The sequence below is a fragment of the Plasmodium sp. gorilla clade G2 genome (assembly GCF_900097015.1).
Source record: "Plasmodium sp. gorilla clade G2 genome assembly, chromosome: 14".
In the NCBI taxonomy this organism is placed as follows: Eukaryota; Apicomplexa; class Aconoidasida; order Haemosporida; family Plasmodiidae; genus Plasmodium; species Plasmodium adleri (nom. inval.).
This window is the reverse complement of record NC_041706.1, coordinates 1,330,248-1,345,018: the sequence shown is the minus strand read 5'-3', so window position 1 is coordinate 1,345,018 and position 14,771 is coordinate 1,330,248. Positions and strand designations below refer to the sequence as shown.

At 18.3% G+C, this 14,771-nt stretch overlaps 6 protein-coding genes across 6 annotated transcripts; 2 read left to right on the top strand and 4 right to left on the bottom strand.

The window, feature by feature from the left end:
• Window positions 1–629: 629 nt before the first annotated feature.
• Window positions 630–2,159, bottom strand: PADL01_1435200 (conserved Plasmodium protein, unknown function; the record flags this gene model as incomplete). The annotated part of the gene is made up of 4 exons (XM_028684628.1): window positions 630–1,364; window positions 1,534–1,715; window positions 1,858–1,933; window positions 2,070–2,159. 4 exons carry the CDS (start codon window positions 2,157–2,159, stop codon window positions 630–632), a joined length of 1,083 nt encoding a protein of 360 aa, XP_028540687.1.
• Window positions 2,160–4,450: 2,291 nt separating this feature from the next.
• Window positions 4,451–5,533, top strand: PADL01_1435100 (ribonuclease H2 subunit B, putative; the record flags this gene model as incomplete). The annotated part of the gene is made up of 1 exon (XM_028684627.1): window positions 4,451–5,533. The coding sequence occupies one exon, from the start codon at window positions 4,451–4,453 to the stop codon at window positions 5,531–5,533; it is 1,083 nt and encodes a 360-aa protein (XP_028540686.1).
• A 565-nt stretch (window positions 5,534–6,098) lies between these two features.
• Window positions 6,099–7,391, bottom strand: PADL01_1435000 (cytochrome c oxidase assembly protein, putative; the record flags this gene model as incomplete). The annotated part of the gene is made up of 1 exon (XM_028684626.1): window positions 6,099–7,391. One exon carries the CDS (start codon window positions 7,389–7,391, stop codon window positions 6,099–6,101), a length of 1,293 nt encoding a protein of 430 aa, XP_028540685.1.
• Window positions 7,392–8,262: 871 nt separating this feature from the next.
• On the bottom strand, window positions 8,263–9,596 carry PADL01_1434900 (conserved Plasmodium protein, unknown function; the record flags this gene model as incomplete). The annotated part of the gene is made up of 4 exons (XM_028684624.1): window positions 8,263–8,343; window positions 8,436–8,671; window positions 8,782–8,911; window positions 9,057–9,596. The coding sequence occupies 4 exons, from the start codon at window positions 9,594–9,596 to the stop codon at window positions 8,263–8,265; spliced, it is 987 nt and encodes a 328-aa protein (XP_028540684.1).
• Window positions 9,597–10,472: 876 nt separating this feature from the next.
• On the bottom strand, window positions 10,473–11,231 carry PADL01_1434800 (mitochondrial acidic protein MAM33, putative; the record flags this gene model as incomplete). Its single annotated transcript, XM_028684623.1, has 1 exon — window positions 10,473–11,231. One exon carries the CDS (start codon window positions 11,229–11,231, stop codon window positions 10,473–10,475), a length of 759 nt encoding a protein of 252 aa, XP_028540683.1.
• Window positions 11,232–13,629: 2,398 nt separating this feature from the next.
• On the top strand, window positions 13,630–14,118 carry PADL01_1434700 (mitochondrial import inner membrane translocase subunit TIM17, putative; the record flags this gene model as incomplete). The annotated part of the gene is made up of 1 exon (XM_028684622.1): window positions 13,630–14,118. One exon carries the CDS (start codon window positions 13,630–13,632, stop codon window positions 14,116–14,118), a length of 489 nt encoding a protein of 162 aa, XP_028540682.1.
• Between the last annotated feature and the right edge of the window lie 653 nt (window positions 14,119–14,771).

The following is a 14,771-nucleotide window of genomic DNA, read 5'->3' as shown; positions in this document are numbered from 1 at the left end:
TATACAAAATGAAAAAAAATTTGAAGTCGTACAATATTTATTATATATGAATTCATTTTTATGCTACCATCCATTAAAAATAAAAAATAAAAAATAAAATAACAAATTAACAAATAAATAAATACAAATATATATTTCAATTAATTTCTTGTACAAATATAAACGGTTATATTATTTTCTTCTTCATAATTTGGTAAAAAGAAAATAATGTATACAAATGTTTTCTTTCTTTTAAAAGTTAAATATTCTTTTATAATTCTTATAATATAACTATATATATATTTAATAACAATGTATTTGAAAAATGTTTATATATAATTAACTTATGTATAATAATAATTACGAAAAAATAAAATGAAAACAAATTAAAATTAAATAAAAATAAACAAAAAGAAAAAGAAAATAACTACTCTATCTTCCTTTTTTTCAAATATAATTTAATGGATAAATTAACAAAATAGAAATATAATTAACACAATATTGAAATTAAAAGAAAAAAAAAATATATATATATTATATATATATATTATATATATTTGTTGTATTTAGAAAAAATAGAACAATTTCTATATAAATCATAATTCCAAATATTATATCCAAATTTATGATAATTCATATACACACATTTCTTATTTTACTAGGGTTCTATTTAAATGTATATTTCTTTTTGATATATTTGTTTCTTTATTTTTAAAATGAGATAACTCTAAACTTCCCTTTGTACTCATAGATGACAAGTTAGTATATCCTTTTTTATTTTTTTTTTTCTTTAAGTTAGATACTTGAGATTGAAATCTATTTTCATGTTCATTTAATAATTCTTGGATGATCAATTTTTTTTTGTTACTGTATTTTATAGGGTCTACATTTTCTATTAAGAAGGATCCATCTTTTTGAGGAATAATCATTTGAGGGTAATTGGACTTGGTATAATTATAAATATTTTTACATTCTTCTTCTATTATTTTTTCTTGGCCTTCTCTTATATTTGTAATTTCTTCATTTAATTTATCAATATAGCTATCTCTTGCTTCTGACTTTTTTTTTTCTTCTTCATTATTGTTTTCATTGGTTAATATATTATTATGTAAATTATTAACAAGAATATCATTTTTTGTATTTGATCCACTAGTAGGCTCGTATATGTTTGAATTGTTGTTATTAGATATATTATATGGATGGTTTTTATTTTGATTAAATGTTTTCATATATCTACTAAGATTATTTGTTATATTATCATTAGTATCCTTGTAGTTATGATTGTTATTATCTTTTTCTATTTCTTTATTTAGTGATACTGATGTTTCTTCAAATGGATTTACATTATAACCCATATTTCCATTTTTTTTCATTACTTCATCATTCTGGAGAGAGAAATATAAATATAAATATAAAAATATTTACATATATATATATATATATATATAATTATTTGATGATCAAAATAATTATATTATATGTTTCTTTATTATGTTATAAAAAAATAAACAGTATTATATATTTTATTTATTAATCAATATATCATATATATACCTCATTTTTTGTTTTCCTTTTGATATATTTTTTCCACTCCATTTCTGTTATCCCGATTTTTTCTGCAACGTTAGCACATAATATATCTTCAGGATTTAATATTTTATAATTCCCTATCCACATTTTAGCTTTTCTTTTGTTAGGATAATAAACATAAGTTCCTTGCACAGAAGTCCCATCAACTAGAAAAAAAAAAAATATATATATATATATGTACTATATAATATTTTCATATATAATTTTATGCAAATTGAGGAATAAATATTCTTTTATCATTATATAATTTTTTTTTTTCAAATTTTTCTTTTTTGATAATATATTTACTTGTGTTGTTATTATTTAATGCCTCAGTCATCATTTTGTGAGGAAAATCCGGATCTTCCAGCATTTCAGGATCTCCCTAAGTATGCAAAATATTATATATATATATATATATATATGTGTATGTATTAACCCCGTTTTATATCTACATTAATATGTTTATTTCTTAATCTTTTTTTTTTTTTTTTTTTTTATTTAATATTCTATATCTATACCTCATATATAGTTCTGTAGTCCCCTATTTTTGTACTTAGCTCATGTAACGTGAGTGACTTTTTTTTTTGTTCGCTTGTTATGTTTCCCATGTTATAAATTCTCTACAAAAAATATCTCTATATTATATCAGATCTTGCTTAAAAATATATAATAAATATATTTTTTTATTTGAACAAAATTTAAAAGACACAAACAAATATATATAATAAATATAAAATATTTTCCTTATGTGTAATGTATAATGTTATAATATAATTTTTTTTTGTTTAATTTTACAATATAGTAACATTACGATTAAAAAAAAAAAAAAAAAAAAAAAATCAAAAAGAAAATAAAATAAAAGAAATGAAGAAAGGAAACAATATAAAAAAACAAAAACAAGATAATAATGAAATAATAAAATGAATATGTAATTCAAGAATATCTATATATTTCCCTACAAATCATGACCATATTAAAAATATATAAAATTAAGCCCTCAATCATATATATATATATATATATATATATATATAAGTTCTCTTATATATTAAATGATCATTTACTTATAAACATAAAAAGAGCTATACAACATTCTTATATAATGTTGATAATGTTTTTATGCCTTCAAGTAATTTTTCATTATATAAACTTACTTCAAACACTTATTTGTGTGCAGAACATATTTATATAATTTTACCATTTAAAATATATGTAAAATATATTATATTATCCTCATTTCCAAATTTTTATTTTTCATATAAGGATTAATAAATAAAAACCTTTTTTTAACTCTATTATTATATGATCATACTGTGCATGTTAATGCAAATATTATGTGTGTGCGTTTTTATGAGATCAAGATAAGATCTAACGTGTATAGATTTATATATAATTATTCGAAATAAAAAAATACATATATATATACATATATATATGTATGTATATTTATATCCATTGTACTTATTTCTTTTTTATATTTAATATTATCTACTAAAAACATCATATATAATAAAAAAAAAAAAAAATGTATACAGTTACATAAGTATTAAAATGAAGACATTTCAACATTACCTGTACAATACATGTAATATTCAACCTTTTTTTTTTTTTTTTTTTTTTTTTTTTTTTTTTTTAAATGTTACAATTTTTCCTGCACCATTCATAATTTTTTTATTCTTATATAAATCAAAAAAATTTTGAACAATATTAATATTGTGTCTTATATTAATAGGTGATTATTGTATAAGATTATTTTATTTAAGGTATGAATAATAAAAAAAAAAAAAATCGAGAATGAAAGAATAATTTTATTGTTGAACTGTCATCTTAATGATAGAATGATTTATAAATTCAAAAAATACGAATTTATGTATATATTAAAAGTTCAGATGAAAATAACAAATTTTTTGAACAAAACAGGATTCTTTATTTATTTCTTCTTGAGTATCTTACTCAATTTAAAATGAGTTTTATAAGAAAGACCTTTTGTTATATAAAGAAAATTATATATACACATAAGTCATGTATATATATTTTTTTTTCCTTTCCATATTGTACATAATATAAAACTTACATTTATATATGGTTTATATATTTTTAACATAAATAACATACATATGTGTAATTCTAAATTTATTATACTTTAATATACCCTTTTGAATGTAAATATAAAAAATAAATTCTATTTACTTGATTATATTTTTAAAAATTAAAAAGGAACAGAATTATATTTTTTTTACACTTTTATGGTATTGAAATGAATAAATATATATATAATATATATATGCATATTTATTATAATTAAAAAAGAGACATGTGTTCTAAAATTTACAATTAGTAAAATATCTCCCCTATATTATTTATACGTCTTTTTTTTTCTTTTTTTTTTCTTTTTTTTTTTATTAATATTTTTCTTATTCATTATATTTCCGTTAGGTTTTTTTAAGGGATAATTATATTAGTGACTCTCCTATGGTTTCTTATATTTTATATAAGCTTTTATAGTTAATTTCTTAATTAACTTTTCATTAGAAATATAAATATATATTTTATAAAAGTACATGCTTTTATATGTATACAGAGTACAATTTATTCATATATATATATATATATATATATATATATAAGATTTGTACCTCTTAATGCTCAAGTGAATATAAATAATAATACACATATATATATTTTTTAAGATGTAAGGCAAAAATTAAAATGATATTATATAAAAAATGAAAAGGCATCATATATAAATGATGACTTAAAAAAAAAAAAAGAAAAAAAATTATTAACCAAATAATTATTTTTTATAACAAATAATATAATAAGATATTATATATATATATATATATATATATATATATATATTTCTTGTTTTATAATTGAAAAGAAGAAATTTTTTAAAATGAATGATGATAAAAATGTGTTTTTATTTCATCTGTTTTGCTCAAGTATAAGTGAAAAAGATGAAAAAGATGATGGAAAGGTTAGTATTAAAAATTATTTCTTTATAAAATTACCAAGTATATCTGAACCTTCAAAAAGTGTACTTTATCATTATAATGAGGAAACTAATGAATTATTTTTATTAGAAAGAAATTATTATAATCCCAAAATCGAAACAATACGTTATGAAAGTGAAAAAATTAATAAAAATTATATATCATTATTTGTTAATAATTATACTATAGAAAATGATTGTGGATATTATTGTTATCCAATAGATGCCTTATTTGTATTTATATCAATTATATATAATAATTATACACATAATACTTATACAACTTTAGAAGATTATTTAATATTTATTATAAAGGATAATATAAAATTGAGAAAAGATGTAACAAAAAATTTGTTATTAATTTTAAAAAATAATGTAAATAATATAAAGGATAGATTGAAATATGTATGTGATGAATTACATGAAAATAATATATATTATTACAAACCTAACATTAACAAAGTTCGTAAATTTTATAATTTAAAGTGTATTATCTTATTCAATTATATAATAGAAAATAAAATTGTATTCCCAGATTATTCTCAATGTATAGAACAAGAACTATTAGACAAATATAAATCATATCAAAATAATAATGTTAATGATAATGATATTTCTAGTACAAATCCTATCTATACATTAATGAAACAAAATAAACAACAAATAGATAAATATAATGAATACAAAAAATATGTAGATAATTATTTAATAGAATTTAATAAGAAACATTATAAATTTAATGCACATAATTTAAGAACATTCGTTTGGCAAATTATCAAAGGATTTATATGCATATCCCTTTGCGAACAAATCACTCCTCAGGATATATCTGATAAATTAAAAAAAATGAAAGAAGAAGAAACTAATAAAAAAATAATACAACAAAATGAAACATTTGCAAAAGGTAAAAAACATCCTTTGCAACAACCCCCAAGAAATCAACTCATGATAGATTCCTTTTTTAAAAAAAAAGTCAAGCTGAAATGATAAAGGGTAAATAAATAAATAAATAAATATATATATATATATATATATATATATATATATATATATGTATGTGTAGCTGCAAAAGGACTAAACATATTATAATAATTATATATTGTAATATATAAAGAAATAAAAAATAATTTTTTGAATATTCTTTTTAATAATTTGTTTCATAAATAAAAAAAAAAAAAAAAAAAGAAAAGGTGTATACATATAAATTCAATTTTTTTTTTTTTTTTTTTTTAATTTTTTAATTTTTATAATAAAACTATTTTATGAATGAAATATCATTTCATACTAAAGATAAAAAACAATAAAAAAATTCATAAATTTTTAATTAATTTTTATATAGAAAAATTAATATATATATATATATATATATATATATATATATATTATATATATTGTATATATTCAAATATTTTTTGACAAAATAGGAATAGGGGACGATTTAAAATTAAGGTTATATAAGAAAAAAAATAGATATATAAAAAAAATATACTTAAAAGAATTATATATATATATATATATATATATATATATTAATGTAATTATTTTCATGTGATTATTTGAATGTCCTTTTTATCAAATGTAAGAGGGTTGTTAAAATACAGAAACCTCCAAATTGATGGACAAGAGCTATTTGTATAGGTACATGATGAATCAAGATATGTATACCTGTTATCATTTGAGTGGTTGTTAAAAGTGGTAATAATGAAAAGAGTTTTTTTGTCTTTTTACTTAATGCTAAAGATTTTGAATAGTAATATAATAAGAAACTGTTTAAAACAATTAAATATCCAAGCATTCGATGATTAAATTGTACTATTGCAGTATTTTCAAATAATTGAGTATATTTTTTCTTTTTACTTTTAATAAAATTCATAACATCATCAGGAACATATTTATCTATCATTTTTGGCCATGTATTATATGCATATCCTGCATCATTACCAGCAACAAATCCACCATACATAATATTAGATAAAACCAAAAGTGTAAAAGCAAATATTCCTAATTTCATATGTTTTGTTATATTTCTTTTTTCATACATTTCATGTATTAATTCATTTCTTAAAAATTCTGGCCATGTAGGTAATTGACTTTTTGCAAAATTTTTTCTCATTTTTCCAAGTTCTATTAATGTTAAAGAATTAAGAAATATATAACTATACATTGCTGATGCACAAAAAAGATGAAAACATAATCTATATGGAGATACTCTTGGTGTTTTATTTTCAGTTGTAGGTTTATCAAATCCACTTTTTACCATCCACCAACCTACTAGACCTTGAAATCCACCTAATAGAAATATAAATGATAACTTTTTTATCATATTTTTTTTTAAAGCATTTTTATATAAAAAAAAACTTGCACCACTTAAAAAAAATAAACCAATAGCACGTCCAAATGTTCTATGTAACCACTCATTAAAAAATATTTTCTTATATTCTTCTAATGTCATATTATAATGTACCTCCTTATATTCAGGTGTATTTTTATATTTATCAAATTCTTTAATCCATTCTTCTTCATTTCTAGGGTATTTTATACCACGAAATTTCCAATGAGTTATTGATAAACCACTCTCTGTTAATCTTGTATATCCACCTATACTTATCATTCCTAATATTAATAAACTACATGTACTTAACCATATACCAACCTTTAATTCATATCCATCTTTAACATAATTCATATATTTTTCTGCCTTCTTTATAACATAAGATTCTTCCGATCTACTTAATTTGTTAAAGGTATTGAACCTTCTTTTATCTATATTCATTAACCTTTTCTTATAACCATTCTTTAATATATTACCTACAAATATATTATGAAAAATCTTATTAAATCCCATAACAATGTGGATTTTAACAGTACACCCCAAGAATATATAAATAGGATGAATAATAAAATGTGTAAGAATATATATAAGAATATATACATATATTATATATAAAGAGTTATATAGTACATACAATTTGTGCGTACAAAATATATATATATATATATATTTATTTATTTATTTACAGAAAATTTTATTAATAATACTATTCCTTTTCAATGTAACAATGTATATACTTTCAAAAAAAAAGAAAAAAAAAAGTTAATATTAGAATTACACATTTAGAAAATCTACAATTTAAAAATATTTATCATATCTTTAAGCAAATAAATAAATCATATCATTAAATATTGCATATTAAGTTATTTTCATTTCTTTATTTTATATTTTTATGTTTTTTTTAATTTTTTATGCATGTATACTTTTTTTTTTTTATTGTATTCAACCGATATCATAGCATTTATGAACACCATATGTTATATATTTTAAATTATAAAGAGTTTCTTCATTTCCAAAAAAAAAAAAAAAAAAAAAAAAAAATGAAGAAAAAAAATTTATATACTTATAATACATATATATATATATATATATATATATATATATATATATATTTGAAGCAGTTTATATAATTTGGTTTATAAATATTATACATACATACAAAAAAAAAATAGTATTAATACATATAATATAATAAATATATTTAGTCGAATATATAAAATATCATTTGTGATTGTAAACACATAAACATATATTTACACATTATAAGTTATATCATTGAATATATGATAAAGCGAATACTCTATTAACTAGGCATATATATCATTTTGGAGATCATATTTAAAATTTTCTATATTTGGTTCTCTTAATTTTTTTTTTTTGTAACCTACTGGGATATGTATATATTTTTTGAATTCTCTAATTTGTATATATTATTCAATGTTTTAATCTTAACATTTTGTTTAATCTAAAAAGAAAAAAAAGTACAATAAGAGAAATGGGTATAATTAAAAAATATAGGTAAATAGTAATATATTTTTATCTTTTATAATACTTTACCTCATCATTACAATTTTGTAAACAATCGAAGATTTCTTTATTATATGAACATTTTCCATGGTCTAATACACTATGAACCATATTTTCTTTTAAACAAGATGTTAAATATTTATTATCATTTTTTATTATGTAATCTTTTAGATAATCCATCTCTTTTGGAAAATCAACAAAATTATCATGAAACATATTATCCTCAGCTATTAAATTGGGACGTTTATATATTTTTTTATTTTTGGCTGCATAGAAATATTAAAAAAAAAAAAAAAATAAATATAATAAATAAATGAATAAAATAGCATATAATAAGTAAAATAAAAATATAAAGAATACGAATTTTATATGTTACATTTAATAAGATTTCTTGCGTGTTTTAATGCCATATCCTTATAATCAAATTTTAAGGTAAACATGGAATTATTTTTTAAGAAAGAACGATTCAACTTAAGTAAATGAAGTGGATAACAATGATAAGTTCCCTATGAATAATAAAATATACATAAATACATATACATATATATATATATATATATATATATATATATATATAAATGGAATGTGAGCTAATCACACAAATATATATAAATATTTCATTTATTTTCTTTTTTTTTTATTTTCCCTTACATTTTCCAATAAAATGTAGACATAATTTTCACCAATAAATTTTAGAAACTTTCCTTTTCCTTCAGGCGCTATAACTTCACATATATCATCAATTATTTCTGATATTGCATTGTCTTGTTTATTTAATAAATTAGTTTTTGTTTTTTTTTTATTATAATAAGATTTCACAGGTTTTACAGTCGTCTTTTCTTCCAGTCCCTCTAATGAACTTTCCTCTTTACCATAACATTTAACTCTAGGTATATCATCAACACATTTTGAATTTTCCAACACGATATCATTTAAATGGTTAGAAATATTTTTTTCTTTATGAAATACCTTTGAGTTCTGTAATTTTTCTATATTCTCACACCCTCTAAATTGCGAAGAAACACCATAATCATAAATAGTTCCAAACTTTTTTTCATTTCGAGCAGGGTGTTTATTGAAAACTATTCCGTGATCATCATCACAGTATTTTATTACAGCATTAACCATATCATGCTTACCACACAACTTCAAATAGTTTACAAGAACATCCTTTTTATTTATAATTTCCATAACGACAAAAATAAATAATAAATAATATATAATATATAATATATAAAATATAATATTTTTTGTTGTTGTTGTAAAATATGTCTATTTTTAAATTTTTTTTTAAGTACCAATAAACGTTGTTGACTGAAAGGTATAGGACTTTATTTATGTAGAAATAAAATAAAATCATAAAATAACGAACTTAAATAGAACCAAAAGAAAATAAAAAAATCACACATATATATATTATCATTTAAATATATATACAAGACAATATTATATGAAATTCTAAAATTATGGAAATTTCAATAATTTAAATGATACATTTATTTAAAAAAAAAAAAAAAAATTAATAAATAATAAATAAAATAATAATAGCTATTTTATTTATAGCTATTTACATAGTAATTTTACATGACCGGTTCATAAAAAAAAAAATAATAAAATAAAAAAAAAAAAAAAAACATAAATGTGCAAATATACACATAATTTTTAAGAAGGATAAAGCTAGTTGTTTAAATATTTATTATAATTTTATTAACATTTAAAATGTTTATGATTTAAAATTCCATATTATATATGGAGAGAAAAAAGCACAAATTAATAATACATACATATATATATATATATGTACAATATGTTCATAATTTAATAAAAACATGTAGTTTATTCATTTATATTATTAAATTACATTTCATTATATAATCTTTAAAAGGTCTCCTAATTAAATTTATAAAATTTTAATAAATTAATCAAATACCCATTATATATACATATATATATATATATATATATATATATATATATATATATGTATGTGCATATTTTTTTTTTTCTTAATTTTGATTAAAGGGTTAAAAAAAAAAAAAATAAAATAAAAATACATATATTTACATATTAAGATTCAATAAAATTTGAAATATTTTGTAACCATGACATATATTCTCTTTGTTCCTTATCAATACTGCATGAATCAATGAAATCACATAATTCTGAATCAACTCCTAAATTAGCTAACCATTCATCAAGAGATGTTTGTAGAGAATCATCTAAGTCCTCAAATTCAGGTCCATTATAAGCTGATACGGAATTTTTTCCTTCTTCATTCTTATAGTATTTTACATTTCCTATCATATATCTAAATTTTTCATCATTTTGTAAAGTTGTACAATAAAAAGTTATACCTCCGTTTTGGTTTGGTTTTTCAACAGTTACAGAAAAATCTGTCATTTCTGCTTGAGCTTCATTTTCTCCTTCTGCTTGAAATGGAGAAACAAGTTGAAAGTCGATAATAATTTTCATTCCATCAACATTTTTGGTTAATACCATATTTACATCTCCTTCTTGTTCTTCAAATTTCCATCCTGAAGTTTGTAGAAACTTCTTTATATTATCTGGAGCTTCATAATTGGACTTTTCATGTTGTACTTCTGCTTTTACAACTTCCGATAATTTTTGAGCTTCACTTGAAGAAAAGCTCCTCTTGTTTATTGTGTTGAAATTTTTGTCAATTTTCTGTACACATTTTCCATACTTTGTAAAGTTAGAAACTTTTCTACTATTTAAATTAGCTACCTTATTAAAGGAATTGTTCAAATACTTGGTAAAGATTTTACCTTTAGAAGAATTTAAAGTGTTTCTTAAAAGAGAATTCATTGTTTCTTTATTTTACACAATGTAGGATTTAAGTAAAATTAAAATATATCTATCTATATATATTCAAATGTGTTATTATATTTTTTTAAAAATATTTTTTTATTTTAAATCCTGTTATACAATCATATAAATAAATAAACATATATATATATATATATATTTAATGTGAAAGTAAAATAAAAAAAAAATTAGTATAAATATATATATTATATAGTTTTAAAGTCCAAAAATTATTAAATATAAAATCTTCAATATAATGCTAACAAATTATAAATATTTATATAAAATATAATTATTTACTTACATATATTATATATTTATTTATATTATAGTGTAATGTTCAACTATATTATAAAATTTTAAAATGTGTTCACAATGAACTTTTTCCTTATAAAGAAAAATATTATTAATATAACATAAAATATATATTATTTTGAATAACAAATTTTTTTTTCTTCTATTTTATTAAAAAAATATTTTATTTATATTTTATGCATAATAATGAAAATGTAAATATGTATATTATTATATAAAGATAAATATATTGTAGTACAAGAGCATAAAAAATATATACTTAATATTATATAAAAAAATATATACATATATATATATATATATATATATATATATATATATATATATTGCATATATCCTACAATGTTTTATTTATATGTTATAATTTTCAGCCTTTATATTATTATTACATTATTATATACATATATATATATATATATATATATAATGTTAAAGTGATGGTGAAAATAACTAAATGCTTCTACATTTAAAAATAAAAGTTTTTCATAACTTTTGGTTTCTTTAATTAAAAATATTACTTAAGAAATGAGAGAAAATACTTTTATTTAAAATATTTAATTTATTTAATATTTATTATAATTATTAAAAGATATAATATATTAACCACAAAAAAAAAGTACAGTTATAATAATATATATGTGTTATGATTAAGATGATAAGGACGTATTTATTATATATACACTTAAATATATATATATATATATATATATATATATATATATAACATATATATAATATATATTATATAAGGTGTATATATTTATATATAGGTAAAATTATTATATACTCACAGGAATTTAATATCATTATTTTGATCATAATATTTAATTTACGCCATATTATTATGAGTGACATCAGAAATTATATATATATTATAAATATTTAAATAATATATATATATATGTACATTTCATATATAGATATTATATTATATGATCTATAGTTAAATTGTAAATGAATCAAAATAATATAATATTTATATGTGAAAAAAAAAAAAAAAAAAAAAAAAAAAAACATAAAGATTTTATATATATATATATATTTATATGTTAAAGTTTTATCTGTTTATATCATACTAATTTTATTGAGGAAATGTAAATTATGTTATATTTTATTTGTGAAAGCTTTTTTTTTTTTTTTTTTTCTTTTTATAAAATATCAAAAAAGAGATATGATTATAAAGTTAAATATATATATATTATATATTATATATATTTAATAACAAAATGTTATTTATATAATATTATAACATTTTTTAAAGAAAAAAAATTAAATAAAGAATAAAAAGGTGTATACCATTTGTTATATAATATATATATATATATATATATATATATATTTATATTTTGAATTAAATAATTAATAAGTATATAATACCTATGTTTACATATATTTTATTTTTTTTGCTTAAAATGTGAAAAAATAGAAGGAAAATTGTAGTTGAAAAAAAAAAAAAAAAAGTATTTATTGTATTATATAATATTTATATGATTAGTTTTCTTTATATATATAAAACAATACCTATATGTGTATTATTTTTTTTTTTTATATAATAATATATATAAGTGTAACATTTCCAAAATGATCATTTTAGAAAATATGACTTTTGGTACTCATTTTACAAAAACTGAAATTTATATAAATAAATAAATAAAAAGGAAAAAAGGGAAAATAAATAAATAAATAAATATATATATATATATATATTTATATATATTTATTTATATATATCTTGATATATAGAAATATATATTTTAAGATCATCATTTTCCCCTCTTCCTATTTTTTTTTTTTCTTTTTTTGTGTAGAATTAAAATTTTGATTAGGCTTACTAAATATTATACTCATATGCATTATAATATATTAATATATATAAGAAAAAGTAAACAAGGATAATTCCATACCGTATATAATTCATAACAGTAACATAATTGAAGATATATAAAATATACATATATGTATAGTTACAATTATATATATATATATATGTTATACAGAATATAAGTATAGTATTTTACACTACTTATATTTTTTTATGACAGTTATATTTATTGATATGTTTTAATAAAAAAAAAAAAAAAATATGTTACAAGAAAGAGATTTAGCAAGAGAACCATGTCCCGATAGAATAATTGAAGACATGGGTGGAGCATTTGGTATGGGTTGTATAGGTGGATATATTTGGCATTTTTTAAAAGGTGCAAGAAATAGTCCTAAGGGTGATGTATTAAGTGGTGCCTTATATAGTAGTCGTATGAGAGCTCCTATATTAGGTGGTAATTTTGCTGTATGGGGTGGAACATTTAGTTGTTTTGATTGTGCTTTTCAATATATGAGAAAAAAAGAAGATCATTGGAATGCTATAGGAAGTGGATTTTGTACAGGAGGTGTTTTAGCTATGAGAGGAGGATGGAGATCAGCTTCAAGAAATGCTATTGTAGGTGGTGTATTATTAGCTATAATAGAAATCGTTTCGATTGTTCTAACACGTAAAACTACTCCAACACCTAGACAACAATTTCAACAACAAATGGAATTAGAAAAAAGAATGGCAACAAAAAATAATAGATAATATATATTACATAATATATTTAACAATATCAATTTTTTTTTTTTTTTTTTTAATTAAGTTTTTAATTTTAGCCCATCAATAATTATGATTATATTATTATATATATATATAAATATATGTATGTATATATGTATGTTTGGAATATTTTTCCCTTACACATACAAAAAAAAAAAAAAAAATGAAATAAAATAAAATAAAATAAATAAATATATTAAGGTAAGAAATAATTATTTTTATGTGCATATAAGAGAATATTTATATTTCTGTTTGAGCTTTTTATTTTTTACCTTTTTCTTTTTATTTATTTATTTTACTTACACTTTTTAATTTTTAAATAATCTCTTTCATTACACTTCTATGTTAATTTATTATATTTGTTTTTATTTAAAATTGTAAAATCTATAATAATTTGTATTATATTTATTAGTACCTATTTATAATATAAATTTATTTATCCCTTATCTTATTTTGCATATATTCTTTTTATATATTTATAATTTTCACTTTTAATACCTTTTTCTTTTTTTGTCATATAATAACTTTTTGAATAACCTCATTTTAAGAATAAAAATAAATAAAAAATATATATATGTATATATATATATATATATATATATATATATATGTGTGTATAATATTTTTGCGTATGGGCA